Source organism: Ambystoma mexicanum, chromosome 11, assembly GCF_040938575.1.
Source record: "Ambystoma mexicanum isolate Mex_15411 chromosome 11, UKY_AmexF1_1, whole genome shotgun sequence".
Classification (NCBI taxonomy): Eukaryota; Metazoa; Chordata; class Amphibia; order Caudata; family Ambystomatidae; genus Ambystoma; species Ambystoma mexicanum.
In genome coordinates, this window is record NC_090934.1 from 420658288 (window position 1) to 420672679 (window position 14392).

Below are 14392 nucleotides of genomic sequence, written 5' to 3' on the forward strand. Positions count from 1 at the left end.
AATGAAGAGACTGTGGTAACGGCAATGGAAACCCGAGGAACAGACAGTGAGTGAGGGAAGAGTACAACAGGAAGCAGAATCAGCAACTGACGAAGAGTACAGAGCAGAGAGTAATAAGAAAGAGGTTACACACAATGACTAAAGGAACTGTACGGATCAATGCATAGACCGTGTTTGAGGGAAGTGTACAGGCAAGGACCTTGCTATAAAAGAGTCATAGTAATGTTTGTGTCCTTCCAACTTCAACCCGTTGGTCTAAATTGCTCCTTGGGTGAGATTTAGGCCATGGCACTGAGATGTGATGCATCAGCGGCTCTGAGCGGCCTGCATAGAGCAGTGGTTGAGGGGAGTATGGGTGGTCGGGTGGTCACATGTTGAACTCCGGCGCTGCCCCATACTACCGTTCATGAAGCATGCCAGAGTATAGTTTAGGGCATATTTACACATAGACCCAGGTCTACTGCTTCTAGTTTTAGATTAAAACTAAACTTCTAAATATCGCCAACTCTGCTGAATGGCTGATTTTGCAAATGGCAAAAATAAAACTAGGTGCCTATGACAGTGATTTTAAAGGCCAAGAGAGGTATCCTCCAAATCCAGGAAACTCCACCTCCCTGTCAACTACTTTTTGCAGTCTTAAGCATTCTACCTGAAATCGAACCCTGCAGCTCAGTCCTCATGTGCGATGTGACAATAAACCAGTTGAGTCCAATGACAGAAATCCAAGTCACCATTTCTCACTCATTGAGTAACGCCAACCAGTTCACCCTCTTATCCACACTACACCTTCCAACACAGCTTAGGTGGACAGTGCAAAAAGGCAGGCTCCGAAATTCTCCAGACTGCAGAGCATGCATGCTAGGCAGGGTTCGGAGGAGACACGAATAAAACTGAATAGCAACAAAGAATGGGCCACTACTATACATCACAAGAGGGCATCGCCCCCTCTAGGCAAAAGTAGAGAATTTGGATTTGTGTGAAAAATGAAACTTGTACATCACTGGTAATCCCGAATACACAGAGATAGGAAATAATGCCAAGGCCATTCGTTTTGGCCATCTTGCTCACTTACACCCCCCCACGCCCCCCGAATCAGGATCGAAGTAAAGCTTAAACTAGAAATTAAAAAAAAGACAATCAACACAATAAACCTACCAACACATGCAATGATGTTCCAAGATAACTTAAGCAACTGACTACTGCAAAACTAGAAAGGGCAATATTGCAGAAGGGCAGAACAGGGGACATGCCAAAGAAAGCAGATGGGGTGGGGGGGGGGGGAGAGGAGTTGTGCATTAATAGGTCTCTACTCAACTGAAACAAAAGGCTCTCAATACACAAGGTTGACACTATGGACGTGGACAATTCGCTTAAATGACTTCACTAGCACTGCCTGGGAGAGGGTTTCGATGGAGGAGGGATAAGGAAAATTCAAGGAGGTGGGAGGATAAAGGGGCCGAAAGATGCAGCGGGTGTGGTTAGGGGAGAGAAAAGGATAAAGAAGGAAAAAAGGTGAAGGTGTGAACAGTGGGATTGCGAAGAGAGAATATGGAAGGACAGAGGAGGGCAATGCACAAGACATAAGCACAATAAAAACAAGGTTGGAGTAAAGCAGACCCACCCCGAGCATAACAAGTCTTCAAGGCACAGGGCGTTCAAGCCAAGAATACCCTACTGCTGCCCTCCTAGGGCAACCAATGACAGTCCCTGGTGGAAATGGCCTGATTTGTAGAGGTAAAGGAAGCCCCGGTCGAAAACAAAGGCGTTTTGTTTAGCACATAATGGCAATTGGTACAACTTTGCAGCGTTGTATTACAGGCTTTAAGTGGGCCGGGGCAAACCAGAACAGAGCCTGCAATATAAATAATCCGCTCCCAAGCTTTTGATGAAGAACGCCTCCACATCCCAAACGGGTTCATAGCTTCTAAATGAATTTCTGAAACACACAACACACTCATAAAATCAGCTTCTGTTGCTTAGTACGTTTTGTGGTCAGGGGGTAACAGAGGGAGCCAAAAAGCTGCCGGGCCAAGCCGGTTTACTTATGCACGCATTGCGTGTCAACGTACAGGGGCTATCGTTCAGCAATTCAATGAGAAAGTACGAACGCGTTTAGGGAAAGGAAGTTCTCCATTCTGAACAGTCCAATCCCCCCACCCAAAGGTGGGACTCTCCAAATGAGTATGGTCTCAGGATTGTATTTTATGGGACAGGTGTGCCCCCCCCCCCCTTTTTTAGGCCATGCCCTGCACACACCTTGTCTTGGCATCCCACTTAAAGCACTGCTGTACCCTTGTCCAAGAGTGCAATTACTGTAAGGCTCAGGTATCCCATATATCAGAGCATGGTGTCTGGATGAACTGTGCCATGGATAGGGGTTGCCTGCATCCGGCATGTCCTGACTGGCAAGTGTAAGGTGAGGTGGGAGGGGTTTTCCGACCTGGCACTGTGAGCTTGTTGCTGTGGCTAGATTGCCTCAAGGTAGGCTATGTGCGATATACTACATGAGAACGGTATCTGGTCTTTGCATCTAATGCCATTCCATCGAATTTTTTCCATCTAAAAACTTTGCATCTAATGCATTTCTTTTGGGGGGGAGGGGGTAAAGGGTTAATTTTTGTTTAGGTGCATTATAAAGGGTAAAAAAACAGGTTGGGAGGGACGAGAGGGAACCCCTCCACCCCCCAAAAATGTTTTTTTTAAATGCATTAGATACAAAGCTTTTAGATGGGAAAAAATAAAACAATTCGATGCAATGGCATTAGATGGAAAGACCATAAACCCATGAGAATTAATGCTCATCTGGCTATGCAATAAAGTCACAGATTATAATTGGATACATATAGACTTCAGTATAGCCCTCAATAATGCATATAGATCAAGGTGGGGAATAAATGAAGATTACACGATTTTGCTTTATTTCTAGACAGGAGGGTGTGACCCCTCAACAAAATGGGATCTCATAAGAAACTACTCTAAATGGTTTCATTATAATCATTTTCCTTGAGTGGGCATAGCAATTCCAATCAAAACGTGCCTGTGCTAGAAATCTAAGATCTTTAGAAAAACACCCCCCCCCCCCCATCTCACATGGAGTGAGAAACATCTCAGTGCAGGAGGGAGGGATCCAGAGGAGTTGCTGAAACCTTAGTAAAGCCATGGCTCCCTCCCCGGATGCCGCTCATGCTTAGACCATACCAGCAACGGTTTGTGTTTGAAAGTGGCAGGGCATGGATTTCAACCACACAAAATATATGTGCCGGAACACCAACATATGAGAATTGCAGAAAGAATATAGGGCGACAGGCACCATAGCAGGGAAGACACGAGTAAGATACAGAGCGGCAAGTGAAACAAACCCCCATGAAAGCAGATACACAAACACCAGCATACAGCCATGCTTCTTTAGGCGGAGAGGGGGACGGATCCACAGGATCCACAAATGCAGTCACAGAGACAAAGTGATACACACACACACACACTATATTTTGGGAGAGTGGTGGAGGAAAGGCACACAGGTACTCACAGTGCCATCACCTCCACAAGCCAAAATACGCAAGGTGGGAACTTTGCGGTACATCTCCAGCCTGCATAAAAACAAAAGTCATGAGGCACACATGTTGAAATTAGTGCTGGAGGTCTTGGAGTAACAAATACCCTCTACTTGGGCAGCTGGACACGCTAGAGACAGGAGAAAAGCATTCCTCTGGAAAGAGCTACACCGACACAGCAATACGCTGCAGCTACCCAAAGGGCCTGTCCTAGGATTGACCATGTTCTGTGTAGCAAAGGAGATGGTGGGTCTCCCAATATGCATACGTTTTGACATCATTGAAAGTGGCCACACAGAAAGTGATCATCTTTTAGAATCAAGGGCATAGCGGACGTTCCATTACAATAGGTTTTAAGAAGGCAAGAAACAAAAGCCTTTGTGAAACGCAATATCTGGATAGACACTGGGATCATTATATGGGCCACACTACAGTCTATGTAATCATGATTGATGTATGTGAATGGAGTATGAACAATATCAAGTTGTAGGACTTCCCTAGTTTGGCAGAGAAGGTACTGCGAGATGGAATGTGGTGCCAAGGATTGCACGCTTTAAATCGTAAAGGTCACGTAGTGAATCTTTTCTGCGATTTTTTTGCATTTAACCACATATCTCTGCTCGATAGGTGTATGTATTAATGGTTAGCCTGAAAAGAGCCAGGGGATTTTTGTTACAGAATTTACTTGAAGTACACAAATCATACTAAACCAAACATTTTTTATTTTAAACAGTACAATTGTAGTTGCATTTTTCCAGTCTGCATGGGGAAAATAATGTGACTCAAGTTTTCCAACTGTGCTTTAAAGACTTAAAGCTACCCCTGAAAACAAGCTATGTGGCAGTTACCTGCTCTATTTGGCACAGAGGTTTAAACATTTTAATTGAACTTCAAATGTAACATGAACAAACCTGATATAAAGCAGCTTGTTGAAAATGCGGGGTATATTTCTGCTTTGGGTTTTTTGGATGGGGTGGGAGGGAGGAGTTAAACTCTTCATTAACTTACAAAAAGTATGCGATGAACACCTATAGGGGTTTTCCACAACAGAAAAAAAAACGTGTTCCTAGGTTTGACTCTCTACACAAATGATACAGCGCCCAGGTGCTTTTTGGCTCACAACTCAGACTGAAGGATGATTATTTTTTATTTTTATTTAAAAATTAAAATTTGACTTTTCACAACTCAATATCAATCCTGAGTCATTAAAACAAAATCTAAATTGTGATAAAAGAAAGAAACAGAAATAAAGCAACTCTAAAACCAAACGAAAACAGAAATAATCCAAGACATTCATTGCAATCATATTCCTCAAGTGAAAACACTTTACATTTTCGACAAAGAATGGTCTCTGGTCCACAGAGCAGAAGTTGTATAGAACAGGAATTTCTAAAGCAGTGGCATTTCCCTTCGTTATTCAAACACTCTCAGCAAGTTCCATTCTTTTAGTAGTTTCATCACTTCACATGTAAGAAAAACTTTGTTTTTGGAATAAAGTGGCGTCAAGTAACAATCAGTTTCCAGCCACCAATTCCGAGGAGAAAACCTAGCCAACCTAAGTGTTCTTAACTCTAAGGTTCCAGGACAATCAACCATAAAATGCCTCAAAGTCTGCGTCACTGCCCCATCACATTTTCAACACCCAGGCTTTGTTGTTTCGACACCCAGGCTTTGTTGTCTCTGCATTATCTCTAATGCAATTGATTTCTGAGGTTGGCAATAGGTTTAAACGGAATCTCAAGAAATCTGCTCCAATAGCTGGATCAGGGAATTTTGTGAAGTAAATAGGCAACGTGGATCTGTATTTATCAGGGAGGTGAAAATCCTGGATTTTCTCATTCTAGTGATAGTTCTAATCTAGTCCATTCTTTTCATGAGTTTTCGCTTTTACTGGATTTTGAATCAACATTTCTTCTGAACATTCATCCTTGGCGACATTAATACAGACCTCTTTCAAGTTGTTCAGATAGTGGTTAGATAGACCCCCAAGTGCCACAAAGACATCGTCACACAAAGAGAAAGGGGGGGGGGAATCAAAATGAGCCTGTAAAGTGAAATCCATTTCCATTCTAAGCAAGCCCTCAATGACATCAACCCCAACTCGTACCTCACGCTCGCAACTGGCACACAGTTGGGGAGGCACAACACTCGTCTCCACAGTTTGCCCTCCAGTCTCCCCCAATCTATATTGTGCGATTGGTATCGAAACCATACAGCACAGCTGGTATAATCTTGCCAATATAATATTTTGTAAGAGGATTCAATTCAACACTACAGCTAAATCAATGCCTAGTCTGGGATACTGAATGGAAACCCTTATTGATATATCTTTATGTCCAGTTCATGAGTTCTGGATGATTACCCCTATACAACACCCCTCTCTTAGAATCCCCCTGGCCCCACTGAGCCAAGAAGTAGTTCTGTTTTGCAAGTTTAAAAGGTTTATTGGAGAAATAAAACAAAATATAGATACCACGCTTTTATAATAAATTAATAATCGATATCGCCCTTATAAATATAATGTTAATCAACAATGGGTAATCTGACACTAGCACACTTCTTTATAATCAATGAGGGGTTAGTATAGGATGGATGAAGTAGCAAAAATACTTTCATGATTTCAAGGGAAAAGCAATGAGGAATAAAATGCAGTACAGAAATACTTGATATGATTTTAGCAAAAGATAAGATAACCACTTTTTCTCTGGCAATTCACCCCCCTCCCCTATGCAATGTAAGAAATTGAAGGAGATGGAAGTAACACACACAGTTCTCAGGAATGCAATCAAATACAATACGAAATTCAATTCCCACCCCAGCAAGCTTAGAGAAAACCGGTATGAGTTTTAAAACACAGGCCCAAGTGCTTTGAATGTGGTGGCAATGAAGTGAGAAATATGCTGAAAATGCTTTTAATTCCCTTTAGGAGGTTCAGGGTGAGTGAGAGATACTTGGGATGAGCTCAGGCTCACTTTAGCAATGATTCAGGGATGGTTATTAAGAGGCAAACACATTTTTAGCAGAGGAAAGCAAAAGAAATCAGGCCAAATCGCGGCAAAATTTGCGAGTGCATGAATCGTGATTACGGCAAAAGTATAAGGAGTAGCAAGTCGGTTCTAGGTTCGTTGGAAAGCTGAGATTCTAAGCTGCCAGGGGAACGTTAACAACAAACGGTTCCAGAGATATGAACGATTTTGTAAAGGTTGTTTTTCGGATTTAAAGTAAACTCAAAATGACAGGTGACAGCTTGCAGCTGCATAATTGACAAGTGACAGTGGTGCAGCTTTACAAAATGACAAGCGACAACTTCTAGGAGGCAGTTCTGGTTAGATTAAAATAGTTTGGATTAGATTATTTTAAACTAAGAGCTTATTTCTGTCACAATCTGACCTAAGTACTCACAATATATTTTGGAAGGACTGGACCTCGTCACGGATCTGATCAATCAGGCTAGCGGCACTTCACAGCGATCTGGTCTCTGGGTCTGCGGTTCTGCACGGTCTGGTCTGGTCTGGCACTGGTCTGTCCGGATACAGCGGTCTCTGCACGGCTCCTGGATCTCTGCACTGGTCCTGGCAAACGTTCTTGGCAAGGGATTCAAGCAGCTCGCCCGGCTGTGAGTAGCTTGCAATGATTTGAGGCCTGCTGCAGATAACTCAGCTTGTGGTTTTAGGCCTCTGATTTAGGTTCTAAAGTATAAGTTCTAGGTTCTGGAGTATGTAGCTGGGGTCAGTCTGGAACTGGTATCTTCTGGATGTTGTGTGGTCCGGCAAAACGCTCCGCAGCAACTGGATTTGAATGTCCTCTCTAGCTTCCAGTGGCTCTTTTTATGTTTTTTGAAAGTGGGTGTGTGCGCAGCATCACTAAGCCAGCCCCTCTCTCAACTGATCATTGGTCAAGCTTTTCTCTCTTCCTTGATAGGGGAAAGGAAATGTGAGTCATGGTGATGCTGTTTTATGGCCTGCAGAAAGGACACTCCCCTGTCAAATTGCACACAAATCTATATTTGACCCAAATACATCCTTCCCAGATATACAATTTGTTGAAATTACATGTACACATTATATATTCCTTATGGTCCATGCTTGTCCGCCTCTGATCTTCCTGGGGGCTTGCATTAAAAAATGACAACATTTTGCGCTTTTTAACTGGTTTTGCAATATCGGACATTTACCCAAAATTACACACATGTGCGCAAGGAGTATGGACATTAATTGATGAAGTGTCAGATTTTTAACACGCAGACATTTGGAGTGAGACCCTATTTTCCGCTAGCAACCCCCCAGAATACACCACAGGTTCCCAACGCCTCTCAAAATGTTCACAGAAAAATCACAAAAATAATGATATTACTTATATAATTCTAACAAGTCCGCACTATGAGTTATCTGTCTTTTTAAAATCATATTCTGGCCAACAGGGGTGTCTCTTCCCAGGTCACATGGTGGAGAAACCAGTCTATCCACTTTCTTTAAGCTCAGCCTGTCCTCAGAGGGGGCTGCCCCTCCCCGTTTCTGCCAAGAGGAAGCCACTTTACGACCCCCCCCAATAAACCATCTGCCTGAGTCAAGGAAGGGCTTTGTTCAAAAGGAAGCCATTTACGACCCCCCCAATAAACCATCTGCCTGGGCCCTTTGTTTAGTTTCCTGCAGTCCCCAGGTAATTCAGAGAGTGTGTGACCTCCTTTTGGCAGGGGCAACAGAATGCAGCCAGGCCTGGGAACCTGCGGATCAAGTTTCAACTCCTGTGGGGTAGATGTCAGGCAGATTTGGAATCTCTTTAAGCCAGTTTTTAGCTACATGTCATTTTGGGTTCCCAGTTTAAATCAAACTTACAATTTTTACACATGCAGCTAGAACGCTGATTCTAAGTTCAAAACTATGACATTTCAACAGTGACAAACCATGTGACACTCAAAAGTAGGTCACTCATTTATTCTAAACATTTCGATTTTAGTGTCTTTCAGTTCAGTTTAGCACTCAGCCAGTCTTATTATCAACATTATTTTGGGCTCTTCATCTTCCCAGATTTTGTAGGCACACAAAACCTCATTCTGCCAGATGTCTGCTGGTGTTCAGTGAGATTTTTGGATGTGTTGCAATGTTTGAAAATAGGCATTTTGAGCTGGCATTCAGAGAAACCAAAGGTAATTTTAAAGCGTTTTTTTTAGCTAACAGGCGCTGCTGTTTTACCTTTGGCACCCATTCCACTCATGGCACCCTGGCCCATCATGCTCGCACTGGTGGGTGGCAAGTTAGGCAACCATTTTGGTGTGCGCACAAACAGCGTGGTTCTCCTGGATTCTGGCGCACATGTGGGCTTTTTGGCCATCTTGGATTTTCTAAGCCCACAGCACCAGGCCAGCCAGCTGATTTTAGTAGTGCCAAAGCTGATTCAACTATCCATTCCACTAAATCTGCTAAGTAAAGATTAAACAAAAAAGGGGCTATTAAACATCCCTGTTCTCAGTATGTTCTACGGAGATCGCTCCTGCCCTGGAGGGCCTAGGGTCCATGTTGATCTGTATAGCTGAAGGAGCTTTGACAGGAATAGTTGAATTGGGTAGAGATTGTTCATTGCTTAAACCAGACATAATGATACTTCCAGATTCTTTTACAAGATCAACTCGTTGCTTGCATCTTAGAAATATTGGGGCAATCTTTCGGCCTCCCGTGGAACCTCAGTCTGGCTCCCAACTGTTTTCATGCTCTTCAAGTTGTCATTCTCTTTAGGAACTGGGGGGAGGCGGAAGGGGAGGTTAAAACTGCCTTTTACTCCTCCTCCCCACTCTGCCGTAGATACGATGCGCCCCTTCAACTTCGGTATTTCCGTAGTATCAGGCTCCACTCGCTTAAGTTTTCTGATGAAGTGATTTGTGTCCATACTCTTATTTCTTTTGGTTTTGTTTTCTTCAGTCCCCCCAGATTGGCTTTTGACTCCGGATTAGAGTCCAGGAGATGCTTCTTCCTTCTTTTCCTGGTTTTGCCATTAACCTTGGCAGGTTTGTAACTGGAGGGCCTCGCCTCCAAGGGTTCTCTTGTCGCGGTGGCGATTCCATTTGGTTGACCAATATGTGAATCATCCACCAGCTCGGCCAGATGTACAAACTCTTCCATAGCAGAGGTTGATAAGGGAGTATCATCCAGCGAGATAATTTCAGGTACTTGACACAGGCCTTCTCGCCCACCTGCAGGAGTCATAATGGGCCCAACTTCAGTTCTCCTGTAATCAACCAGGTTCTGATTTAATTGCCCTAGTTCCCCCCTGGTCCCCTCCCAATGCTTTTGATGAAGGTCCAACTTTTCAGACTGATTTTTTGTTTCATTTCAAAACTCCTTCAGGGCCTTCCCCAACAAGCCATTTATTGCTGATTCAGGGCCACCAATGATGTTTCATTGATCTCCATACCTTTGGTAATTTCCAGCAGTATTCCCGAATGCTGGTACACCTCTGTTTTTAAGGCTTCAAACACCTTGACCAGTGAGCTTAGCGCAAAGTTTAAGGCGGTCAATGTTGGTACTATATCTCCCACAGCCTGATCAGTCTGTGTAGACTGATGAGTAGAGGAGGCACAACCTTCCCTTTCCTTGTTTGGCTGTACTGCAGCTAACTTTGAGATTTTCGGCAAGACTGAGATGGCATTTAATTCAAAAGGAGGAGTCAAGCAATATCTGTGGCATAGGTGCCCCCCTAACCCCCCCACCCCTTCTTCAGGGTCCCGTACTTCACTGCCCAATGTTCTATTGGAGAGGCTACCCTCACAATTATTAGTTGAAAGGCATCCACTATTAGTCGCCATGACACTGTTCGACCTTGCCGAATTGCTAGTCGGAAAGAATTCAGCAATGGTGTTTTTCATTGTGGTGGCAGTGAGCGCATACTCCAGATTTGAAGCAAACACACCATTCATGGTTGGGTGGGAGGTTGTAGAGGCAGCAGACACCCTTACTTCTGTGTAGAGTCCGACCCTGTGGGCACTTTATTGTCTTGCACAAAGAGGCTCTCCGGAGGACAGAAACAGCCCCAAGGCACCAGATATGGTTTAAAAATTGATCTTTCAAATGTTTTGCGATTTCTACCCCAATCGGCCGAGTATCGAATTCCAGGGCATTGAGGTCATCAGCTAAGGCTGTGCTACGTAAATTATATATCCGGGACAGGACCTTTGAACTGAGCCCGGGCCAACAGCTTCTGCTTCCACCCACTGTTGGTGCAAAATTGAGAGATTGGGATATACGGCTAAGCTGCTCTTATATCTGAGGGGTACTTACCTAGCAATTCTATCTTCACCAGGCCGCACCCTCTGCAGACAACTGCCCAACTGCAGACTTTACGACACTTCGCGCATGCGCGAAGCGTTTTATGCAATAATCAAGAAAGCAGGTGAGAGCCTCACGTAGAAAGACGAGCATCCACTGCTCCCAGGCTAATGCGAGGATCTCGTCGTATGAGGTGAAATGAAACAGTAAACAGCCAAGCACACAGAGATCCCTGCAGACCTGCAGACTTTACACGACCTCAAGGATATAGTACACAACTATTTATTTGCCCATCATCTTCACAGTAACCCCACTCTGCTCGCCATTTTTGTTTCAATCCATTATTTATACATGTTTACAAGACATGCAACTACTAGAACAAGAATTTAAAAAATGAAACATTCCGCACCCCACTACACCACACAGGTGATAAATGACGAACAATGACTCTTCCTGAGCCAGCCTATTGCCATGTGCTTCTAGGCACACTGGATATAATCCACTTTGCAAGCCAAGTTAACCAATTGTGTTCTTCTACGGCCAATGCCGGTTTTGAACTTTGCAAACATTTCCAGAACATCAGGATTTTTCTGAGGTACAGCTTGCTGACCTTCGTGCATAGGCGACACATCGCTGACAGAAGATGCATCCCTGTGCTTTTGTACATTCCATGATCAAAGCTATGCTTTGAAGTTTATCCGATTTTCTCCTAGTTTGTCTCTTGTTAGGATGAGTATTTAAGTTGCAATGCATGCCGTTAACATAGCATTACGTTATGCAAAGGACTTTATACTTGGAGGAATACAACATTGTTATGTTTCAGGCAACATGCATCAAGCAAAGGTGGATGCTGCTGGCTCCCTATAGCCCATCCTCCAGGACCCAATGGGAAGGATCTATGGACACCAACTCACTGATGAAAAGGAGGCCGGGCAGAGCAGAGCCCTCCAAACACCTAGAATGCTGTGCAAGGAAGAGCAGAGAAGACCAGACAGGTATGAAGCAGATTACTGTAGGTGTCCACACCACCCACCACGGCTATCCAGCACCTTGGTTCCCCCATGCGAGCAGGAATTTCCTTCAACACGACCCAGTGACTTTCAGGGTGGGAGAAAGGCAATATATTCCCAGCATAGTTTCTGCAAGCTTGCAGCCAAAGCTTGTTGGTGGCCGGCCAATACATGCAAGGAGTGGGGGGCAGCACAGTCCCTAGTGTGCTTTATTTGCACAGGGGACTGATGCCTGCCTCTGAGCTGAGCAGGGGCCTGCCTCTGCTACATATTGTTTTTCCAGATTGCAGGCCGAACTCTTTGGGTGTCGCAACAAACGTAGCGCGAAATAAATAGGCTGCAGGGTTTCTGAAGTCTGCCAGGGAAGTCATTTGGGGGTCGCCAGAGGTCGCAACTGCGACCTCTGAGGTCTCCCTTGCGACCTCTAGAAAAAAAAATGGAAAAAAAAAAGATTTTTTTGAATTTTTTTTTTTGAATTTTTTTTTGTTGTAATGCAAGCTCATGGGCTGTGGCCAGCACCATGTGGCACTGTACTTCTGGAGTGGCTGGCTTTCTTGTTAAAGCACCTTAAAAAAAAGAAGAAAAGGAGTGACACAAGTCTAACACTTTCAGCACTGACCCTAAATAAGAAAGATTAGGAATACCAAATAAAGTGTCTTTCTGGAATTCTATACAATAATTGATACTCATTAAAGGTTTATTTCAGGCACACTTCAGGGGGTGAGTCACTGATTTAGTCTGTCCTTAAATGCCTCAAATCAGCCTTTCATCCTTCTGAGGTCGATACATGAGTACCAACACAGGTTGGGTGATATTGGGTGTATATTTTTTCTATATAAAGCGCTTAAGCGTAAGTGCTACATAACAACACATCGTCATTTGTTCATGGTGCTTGCATTCACAGTAATTTGGTAATATGGACCTATACACACTGATCTTAATGATACATATGGCGATCCATTCTTGTATGAAATGTACATCACATTATAGTGATAGCGTAACCATATTTTTTGTAGTGTACAATGCTATGCGATAGCACTTCCTGTTTGGTCAACGGGTGAAAGGTTGCGTTCCATCGCATCCCGCAATATCACTTTGGGGTGGGATCAAATGACATCACGTCCTGTGATGTCACCAGGGGGTCAAGGGTCGTGTGATGTCACTTCCGCTACCCCTGGCATTTTGGTGAAATGACGTCCCCGAGTCTGGCCCTGCCACCTCTCCATTGCGCTAGCAGCATAGACATGCTGACTGACCAGAGAAGAGTCCCACCCCTGTCAGTCAGCGTGTTTACGTCGCGGAGTGGGGGGCCATCAGGTCCTCACTATGGTGGTTCAGGGGGGCCTCTGAAGGGTGCATGAAGGTAAGGCAAGTGTTTTTATTGTATGTAGTGTATATATGTTGGAGTTTGTTTTTATGTATGCATGCAAGGAGTTGTGTGAATGCAGGAGGGGAAAAGGTGTGTGTCTGTCACTAGGGGCATGGCATTCTTTTGCTTTATCCTTAATGCACAGTACCATGCACCAAGGGTAAAGCAAACATGTTAAGTGTCAGTCAAATCACGTAATCACACTTATGTTTGCTTTACCCTTGATCCCAAGTAACACGTATTTATTTCATTTATTGGGTATTTATCATGTGCCTATACATCAAAGGGTGCTTCAAGGTGCAACATGATGGAGGGGGGCGGCAGGAACAGGGATGAATAACAACAAAAAAAAAAAAAGGCCCTACTAGTGTGTCGTGCAAGTGCAGTAACAAAAAGTGCACAAGAGTGGGGAGGGGGTGGAGGGCCGGTCAGCGCGGAATGTACTGATGCGAAGGAGGGAAAGGCAGCGCAGATAGGAGTGGAGAGCACGCAAGTGCTGGCAAGGCAGGATGGCCCCTGGGCTAGGCGAGTGATAAGGGGGCCAAGTTAACTAATGACCGGGGAATGCAGAGAGAGCAGGGGAACTAGGGTTCACATACTAAGTGCGAGGACTGAGCAGGATGGGCTCAAGAGGTGCAGGCCCAGCCAGGCTAGTGCCTGGGGAGGAAGCTCGAAGGGCAAGTGCAGGTGGGCTCAGGGGACACCAAGGTGCCGGGGGAAGACTGGATGAGGGGGGCCTGGACATTAATCAGGAGGAATGGGGTAGAGGGGGACATTAGCAAGGAAGGAGGAGAGGGAAGGTAGAAGAGAAAAGTAGGGTCTTGAGAAGCTTCCGGAACTTAAAGAGATCCGGCTAAAGTTTGAGAGGGCGAGGGAGACCATTCCAGAGGGAGGCTCCTGCAGAAAAGAAATACCCCCCGCCCCCACTCTCTGCTTGGAAAAGCGCCTGATCTGCAGAGAGTTGGAGGTAGAAGACCGAAGGGCTCTAAGCAGGGAGGTATTTAGGGAGAGGCATTTGGATGTAGCGGGGTCCCAGACCCCAGAAAGCCTTGTGTATGATGCAGAGGATCTTGAACTTGATCTTTGCAGGAGCCAATGGATAGATTTTGGGGCTGGCGAGTTGCGGTTCCTGTGCTTGAGGCCAAGGAAAAGTCTTGCAGTCCTATCCTGGATTAGTTGAAGGGGTCGAAGGAAGGATTTAGG

At 44.7% G+C, this 14392-nt stretch overlaps 1 protein-coding gene across 17 annotated transcripts in view; it reads right to left on the bottom strand.

The window, feature by feature from the left end:
* The window catches only part of DGKZ (diacylglycerol kinase zeta), a 1700725-nt gene that overhangs the window by 723703 nt on the left and 962630 nt on the right, over positions 1-14392 (bottom strand). For all 17 annotated transcript variants that reach the window (XM_069623235.1, XM_069623234.1, XM_069623231.1 and 14 more), the window contains one exon: positions 3527-3587. In XM_069623235.1, the coding sequence (XP_069479336.1) occupies positions 3527-3587 (61 nt within the window). The remainder of the gene's footprint in view (positions 1-3526; positions 3588-14392) is intronic.